General features: G+C 41.9%; 1 protein-coding gene across 2 annotated transcripts in view; it reads right to left on the bottom strand.

Moving 5' to 3' along the window:
- Window positions 1–181: 181 nt before the first annotated feature.
- LOC129044875 (mitochondrial import inner membrane translocase subunit Tim23) overlaps window positions 182–8,530 on the bottom strand; it is a 34,069-nt gene continuing 25,720 nt past the window's right edge. The window contains exons 7-8 of one of the 2 annotated variants that reach the window (XM_054503007.2): window positions 3,765–3,880; window positions 613–723 (exon numbers count right to left, since the gene is read on the bottom strand). In XM_054503007.2, coding sequence (XP_054358982.1) covers window positions 3,804–3,880 — 77 coding nt within the window. In that variant the 3' untranslated portion in view covers window positions 613–723; window positions 3,765–3,803. Of the gene's footprint in view, window positions 724–3,764; window positions 3,881–8,530 lie in introns of both variants that reach the window. The other variant, XM_054503006.1, reaches the window with a different exon arrangement.

Genomic DNA, 8,530 nt, shown 5'->3' with positions numbered 1-8,530 from the left:
ACCTGCCTTGGCCTCCCAAAGTACAGGGATTACAGGCGTGAGCCACCACACCCGGCCACCAAGTAGCTCATTTTAACACAAACACGAAGATGTTGTTTTGCCTCAACTGGGACAGAAAATGCCAAGGGTACCTTTCACTTTATACCCAGGTAGATACTTTTAAATTGAGACAACCACTATGTTTGTGTGTTGGAGTTATAACTTTGGTTCTGTTTTACCCTTTATTTGGAATACAGTGCAACATTACAGTTTTGGATCATTAAATGAATGGACTTGGTGATATAGTACTGACAAGCACGACCTGAATTCTGGGAGTAAGTGGTTTTCTAGTTCATGGGGGAGGAGAACAGATGCGTGCAAGATCTTCTCCAGAGGAGAACAGAACCATGGTACTCAGTGAGTCACCAAAGGGCTTTGGCTTCAACTCACTAATGGCTGGAACAAGTGCCAGTCTTGGTCAACCATCCAGGATTTTCATCACAGCAAATCAAAATCTCCAATTTTTCAAATTAATTGTAGGTAGAAGACAGAGAATAACTCCAAACTGTCTTATAAAATGATCTAGATGACTACTGAAGTGTCCTCCATTCATGAGTTGGCAAAATCTTCAGAGTGACTGTTGGAGCAAGGAGCCTTTCATGTGCTCCCAGTTATTATATAGTGCATAGAGGCTGGTAAGTGTTAGTCCTGTCAGACCACCTCGTGCTATCCCTCGAAGACCACCTGGGAAACAGAGACAAAAGGAAAATGAAATAGCCGTATATTGCATAGTGCCCTAGCATGATAGGGTTAAATAAAAAGTACTGTGAAATAGGCTGGGCACGGTGGCTCAGATAATCCCAGCACTTCGGGAGGCCAAGGTGGGTGGATCGCTTGAGGTCAGGAGTTCAACCAGCCTGGCCAACATAGTGAAACCCTATTAAAAATTCAAAAAAATTGGCTGGGTGTGCTGATGTGTGCTTATAGTCCCAGCTACTTGGAGGCTGAGGCAGGATAATGGCTCGAACCCAGGAGGCTGAGGTTGCAGTGAGCTGAGATCATACCACTACATTCCAGCCTGGGCGACAGGGTGAGACAAGTGAGACTCCGTCAAACAAACAAACAAACAAACAAAAAAAAAAAAAAAAAAAAAAAAAAAACTATGAAATGGAGACCGTTTTTAAAATAAATAAATCAATATTCCATCTCAAAAAGGAGACAAAGCTTTTAAAGTAATACCACTTGTGTAATACATATGACTTGACATTTTCATATTCATAATTTTTTTTCCCTTACTTTCCAATTTGTTCCTATGGCAGTTTATTACTGGAGTTCCAACTAGAACAGTCATTTCCTGCTAGTAATATGATTTAGAACTCCACTAGCACTGTCAGTGGATTTAAGTCTGTAATGTAAATAAGGTGACACCCTATTTGGAAAGAGTATTAACAACCTTTGGACTCTGGATGGGTCCTCCAAATATTAACCTTGAAGATTAGTGATAGCCAGGCATGGTGGCTCACACCTGTAATCCCAGCACTTTGGGAGGCTGAGGCAGGCTTGAGCTCAGGAGTTTGAGAACAACCTAGGCAACATGGCAAAACCCTGTCTCTGCAAAAAATAGAAAAATTAGCTCAGTGGGGTGGCATGCGCCTGTGGTCCCAGCTATTTGGGAGGCTGAGGTAGGAGGATCGCTTGAGCCCAGGAGGTCGAGGCTGCAGTGAGCTGAGATTACACCACTGCACTCCAGCCTGGGTGACAGAGAAAGAAAAAAAAAATGTGGTAAGATAGCTATAATCACACTTTGAGTTAGGTGCTGGTGACCACCCCCCACTTCGTGCACTGATGCATCAATCTCCCACAATTAAAAAACAGTGAGGGACACCTAGCATCATGCTAGTTGAAAAGAATTCAAGAATTACAGATACTGAACTACCTGCTTGAAAACAAGTGAACAATTTTACATGTGGCAAAAGATTAGCAACAAGGATTTCACTTGCAATGGAGAAACAAAAATATTTCAGTTACTTAAAAATAGTACCCAAGTGTAAATAAAAGGAAGCTACAAATAAATTTCTCAAAATAGAAAATGCCCCAACTGCTTATGGTTATAAAATGTTAGCCTTACAAACGTTATGCGGCAAAGAGAAACCAAGCCACAAAACTCCTCAGGAATGGGGGTGCCCAAAGCAGCTTTTTAAAAAATGTGAAGTCCTCATGCAGCTCTATGAGTGGGGATCATAAACTTCAGGTAGCCATCTTTGTACCTAGAGTGTATTTGTTCCAAGTCATGTGTTAGGGAGACAAAGGTAGAGCGGAGTTGTGGGGGTGGCTAGAGGCCCTTTTAGCTCTGTGCCTGTCAATTCTGTGACATTAAGTGATGTTGCTGAGTTAGAACATTTCAGAACTAACCATTTCTGCAATGAGTGTCCTACCAGATGGCTTCAGCTGATGGATTAAAGGGCACTCCCCCTCCAGGAATCTCTCCAGTCTGAAGACTTCTGATAGATGGCCTGCTTACGTTCTTCTTAGTTTTCCAATGCTAAGTGTCATAATTATCTCTCTCAAACAGAAACTGCAGACATTATCTATAAACAGCTGTCAAACATGTAGGCGGACCAAAAACATTTTTAAGAAACTCAAAAAACCCCACTAAAAGTATAACATGAGGTTATCTCCTTGAAGTTCACATCATATCTTTGTGAACTTGCCATATTCAGACTGTAGGCATAGCAGTTAAAACTTCCAACTGTATTCAATGTGGTTGAAAAATTGTACTAATTGGAAAATAGTGTATACTCAAAATAATCTGTTCAGTTTAATAAGGATCAACCTTATATCTCTGCCTAGTAAATCAGTAAAAAGCTGCAGAGCTGAAAGTGAACTAGACCAAATTCCTAATGTGGAAAAAATAAGCCATGAGGCACAGGAGAATAAATGCTAAAGGTATCTGCAACAGCATTGCTATGGCTCAGCTATTAGATCTAATTTTGAGTGTAATAAGGATTCTTCCAAGCAGGTAGCCAAAATGTAGTAACTCAAAACCCCATTCTGAATGTAAGACCAAGCAATAGCCAAGGTGCCCTCACTGCTGTTTGTCAGTGGAAAAATGCTGGTGGGCCGGTAATTGAAAACACAATACTTTTGCAGACACTATTTCCTATAACCACACATTCAACTTCAGATTAACTCCCCTGAACCTATAGTCAATAATCCACAGGACTGTGAAGTCAGTCCATGGGCTTTGGAAAGAGCTGCAAAACCACTGCTTCTAGCTGGTTGTTTGCTTTGCGCATTCTAAGAACATGGTATCTACTTGGCCCTTGTGGAAGGATTCTCACATTAGTTCTCAGCCATCAAATAACAAGCTTCCCTGGGAATCCTCTTTGGCATATGCACTAGGGGTAACATAGTGACAATGGAATCTATAAGGCTTTAAGATACTTGGGGGCCGGACGTGGTGGCTCACACTTGTAATCCCAGCACTTTGGAAGGCCAAGGTGGGCGGACTGCTTGAGCCCAGGAGTTCAAGACCAGCGTGGGCAACATGGTGAAACCCCATCTGTTGCGAGAAGTCAGGGACCCCAAACGGAGGGACCAGCTGAAGCCATGGCAAAAGAATGTGGATTGTGAAGATTTCATGGACATTTATTAGTTCCCCAAATACTTTTATAATTTCTTATGCCTGTCTTTACTGCAATCTCTAAACATAAATTGTGAAGATTTCATGGACACTTATCACTTCCCCAATCAATACCCTTGTGATTTCCTACGCCTGTCTTTACCTTAATCTCTTAATCCTGTCAGCTGAGGAAGATGTCGCCTCAGGACCATGTGATAATTGCGTTAACCGCACAAATTGTAGAGCATGTGTGTTGGAACAAATATGAAATCTGGGCACCTTGAAAAAAGAACAGGATAACAGCAATTGTTCAGGGAATAAGAGAGAGAACCTTAAACTCTGACCGCCAGTGAGCCGGGTGAACAGAGCCATATTGCTCTTCTTTCAAAAGCAAATGGGAGAAATATCGCTGAATTCTTTTTCTCAGCAAGGAATATCCCTGGGAAAGAGAATATGCGCCTGGGGGTACAGGTCTATAGACGGCCCCCCTGGGTGTGGCCATCTTTTATGGTCTGTAGACTGTAGGGGTAAAACAGACTCCAGTCTCCCATAGCGCTCCCAGGCTTATTAGGAAGAGGAAATTCCCGCCTAATAAATTTTGGTCAGACTGGTTGCTCTCAAAACCCTGTCTCCTGATAAGATGTTATCAATGACAATGGTGCCCGAAACTTCATTAGCAATTTTAATTTCGCCCTGGTCCTGTGGTGCTGTGATCTCGCCCTGCCTCCATTTGCTTTGTGATATTCTATTACCTTGTGAAGTACTTGATGTCTCTGATCCACACCTATTCGCACACTCCCTCCCCTTTTGAAAATCCCTAATAAAAACTTGCTGGTTTTTGCAGCTTGTGGGGCATCATGGAACCTACCGACATGTGATGTCTCCCCCGGATGCCCAGCTTTAAAATTTCTCTCTTTTGTACCCTGTCCCTTTATTTCTCAAGCCGGCCGACGCTTAAGGAAAATAGAAAAGAACCTACGTGACTATCGGGGCAGGTTCCCCGATACCCATCTCTACAAAAAAATGTAAAGAATTAGCTAGGCATGGTGGCATGCATCTGTAGTCCCAGATACTTGGGAGGATGAGGTGAGAGGATTGCTTGAGCCTAGGAGGTGGAGGTTGCAGTGAGCCAAGATCGTGCCACTGTACTTCAGCCTGGGCAACAAAGCCAGACCTGGTCTCAAAAAATAAAAAAAAATTTTTAAAAAGGCCTAGCATGGTGGCTCACGGCCTGTAATCCCAGCACTTTGGAAGGCCAAGGTGGGCGAATCACTTGAGGTCAGGAGTTCAAGACCAGCCTGGCCAACATGGTGAAACCCCATCTCTACTAAATATACAAAAATCAGCCAGGCGTGGTGGCAGGCACCTGTAATTCCAGCTATGTGGGAGGCTGAAGCAAAAGAAATGCTTGAACCTGGTGGGTGGAGGTTGCAGTGAGCAAAGATTGCATCACTGCACTCTAGCCTGGGCGACACAGCAAGACTGTCTCAAAAAAAAAAAAAAAAAAAAAAAAGATATTTGGGACACCAGTAACATACTAAATAATTTACTCCCCCAAAAGCTTTCTATTTTCTTGCCAAATGAATCAAAAACTTAGTTCAAATCAATGAAGTTACTTCTCAAAAGCCAGAGAGAAAAAAAATCAACTCCAACAAGACACTAAACATTGGTGTTTGTACTTATCACATAGCTAATCTTTACTCAAGGGTGGCCTTTTACCACATACGAGCCATGTTCTAATTGTAACTGTTTCCATTAATTCCAGGGTTTCCCAATTGGTTGATCTGTTTGCAAGTTTAAGGGTCTCTAGGGATTCTTTACTCAAACAACTCTACACAACTAAGCACAGGAAGTTGATAAGCAAAGGTACTTGCTTTGAACAGAGTAATCAAATAAGGCCAATGGTCAATCTCTATAAAACAAAGCAAATATGACTTGTGTTTCAGTTTTACCTCCTGTATTTTGGGATCCTTATGTAGTTCTTCGAAAGTGATAGGCAAGCACCACCTCTTCTATACATGAAAAAATGAGGCCCAGAATATTTAAGTGCCTTGTTTGTGGGATATAGGGCTGATTAGAGGCAGAACTAATGCATTCAAATGACAATGACTTTAAAGCACAGATTAACATATATCTTTTTTAAAAGGGCCAGATAGTAAACATTTTGGGCTTTGAGGGTCAAACGCTATTGTTATCTAGGTACTTATATAACCATTTAAAATGTAACTAAAAAATGTAAATCACATTCTTAGCCTTCACACAGCAAATAAACAGGCAGCTGGCCAGCAGGAGTTGGTGGCTCCTGTTCTATAGGAACAGCCTTACCTACATACTAACATGACTACTAAATGCCATTGTTGAGGACTGTTAGCAGCTGTCTTAAAATTTTTAAAAAACTTTATTCTTTTAAGAATTATGGTACATGTAACATAAAATTTACCACCTTAACCATTTTTAAGTGTACATTTCAGAGGCATTAAGTACATTCACACGGCTGTGCTATTACCAACATCTACTTTTCCTTTATTTTTTCTTCTGAGACAGGGTCTTGCTCTGTCACCCCGGCTGGAGTGTAGTGGTGTGGTAAAGGCTCACTGCAGCCTCGACCTTCTGAGCTCAAGTGATCCTCCCACAACAACCTCCTAAGTAGGTAGGACTACAATCATGCACCACCGCACCGGGCTAAATTTTTTATTTTTTGTAGAGATGAGGTCTCCCTATGTTACCTAGGGTGGTCTTGAACTCCTGGGCTCAAACAATCCTCCTGCCTCAGCCTCCCAAAGAGTTGAGACTACAGGCGTGAGCCACAGTGCTCCGTGTACCAACATCTATCTTCAGAGGACTCTTTTCATCTTGCAAAACTGAAACTCTCTGCCCATTTAACAATAACTACACCCCATCCCGGCCATCTTCCATTCTACTTTTTTTCTGTATGAATCTGACTATTCTAAGTACCTCACATTAGTAGAATCACACGATATTTTTTTATAGATGGCCTATTTAGCATAATGTACTCAGTGATCATCCATGTCTTACCATCTGTCAGAATTTCCTTTTTAAAGGCAGAATAATATTCTATTTTATGTATATACCACATTTTTCTTTTTTTGAGACAGGGTTACCCAGGCTGGAGTGCAGTGGCGTGATCACGGCTCACTGCAGCCTTGACCTCCCCAAGCTCAAGTGATCTTCCCACCTCAGCCTCGGGAGTAGCATGTACCACCATGCTTAGCTCATTTTTTGTATTTTTAGTAGCTATGTTGTCCAGGCTAGTCTCCAACTCCTGGGCTCAAGCAATCTGCCCATTTGCCTGCCTTGGCCTCTTGGAATCTACCTTTTTTTTTTTTTTTTTTGACACAGGGTCTTACTTTGTCGCCCAGGCTAGAGTGCAGTGGCACAATCAAGGCACACTGCAGCCTCGATCTCCTGGGCTCAGGTGATTCTCCCATCTCAGCCTTCCCAGTAATTGGGACTACAGGTGCCCACCACCAAGCCCAGCTAATTTTTTGTATAGACAGGGTTTCACCATATTGCCCTTGCACTCCTGGACTCAATCTGCCCACACTGGCTTCCCAAAGTGCTGGGATTATAGACATGAGCTACCACACCCAGCCTGTATGGCTGCTGTGAATAATACGCTGTTATGAACATGGGAACACTAAACACCACTCAACTTAAAAAAATAATCAAAGCCTTAAGAACTGAACCAAAATGGCTTAGGTGAAAATAAAATACCAAATTCTGCTCTAAGAAAAGGAACGAACATTCACTGAATTATACCTTCAGCAATAAGCACTTAATGGAACTTGTTTCATTTAAAATGCATCACAATCCTGTAAATTGATAATCATCATACCCCAGTTTTATAGATGAGCACGGTATTAGGCGGACCTTTTTCAAAAGGTCATACAGCTAGTGACAAATATTTCCAAATTTTTCATAACATTTCTTTTTTTGAGATGGAGTCTTGCTCTGTGGCCCAGGCTGGAGCATAGTGGCGCAATCTCGGCTCACTGCAAACCTTGCCTCCTGGGTTCACGCCATTCTCCTGTCTCAGCCTCCCTAGTAGCTGGGACTACAGGCACCCACCACCACACCCGGATAATGTTTTTGTATTTTCAGTAGAGACGGGGTTTCACCGTGTTAGCCAGGATGGTCTCAATCTCCTGATCTTGTGATCCTCCCGCCTTGGCCTTCCAAAGTGCTGAGATTACAGACGTGAGCCACCATGCCAGGCCTAACATTTCTGTTTTAAATAGCTTAATTAACTACACATGTTCTATATTCTTGCCTCTGAAAGGCAGCTTTTTTTGTTAGGTTGGTTTATTATGCATCAGACACCTGATTCGCTGAGGAATTCTGTTTTTCAGTAATTCATCCACCACAAATATCAAGGAGCATTTTGACTCCACAGACCTAAGAGTCTTAAGTCTTAAAAGGATTGTAAAATCTAAGTTTTTCTGAGATATCTGAGAGTAAGAGGCTTTTTTCTATTGAAAATAGGTTGCATTTAAACTTCATCCGTAAGAGCTCACAACACTTTCTCCAACATGCATGCCCATGTTCACTTAAACAGAACTCAGAGTGAGACAGTAAATACCTCATATGCCCTTGAAAATTTTACCTTGGCATAGAAAAACCTCGTTAAGAACCTAAAAATAATTTCACTTTGAAAGTCTTTAGGGTTAGACAAATGTTAAACTTCAATTGGCAGTACAAGGGCAGCACTCAAGCCAGCAAGAGTTTTGTTGGGCCAAATTACGTTGAAAAAGATCAAATATTTTAAAAACAGGAGATTTCACATAAAAATCTGGGATTCCAGCTTCTTCTGAATAAATGAGGTACACTAATTATGCAGAGTGGCAAATGGCTGGAGTTGAGTGGGAGGTGTTTCCAGCCCAACAGATAGGCATGGAAGCTCCAGCTCAG

Source organism: Pongo pygmaeus, chromosome 8, assembly GCF_028885625.2.
Source record: "Pongo pygmaeus isolate AG05252 chromosome 8, NHGRI_mPonPyg2-v2.0_pri, whole genome shotgun sequence".
Lineage (NCBI taxonomy): Eukaryota > Metazoa > Chordata > Mammalia > Primates > Hominidae > Pongo > Pongo pygmaeus.
This window is presented reverse-complemented; position numbering and strand designations above follow the sequence as displayed.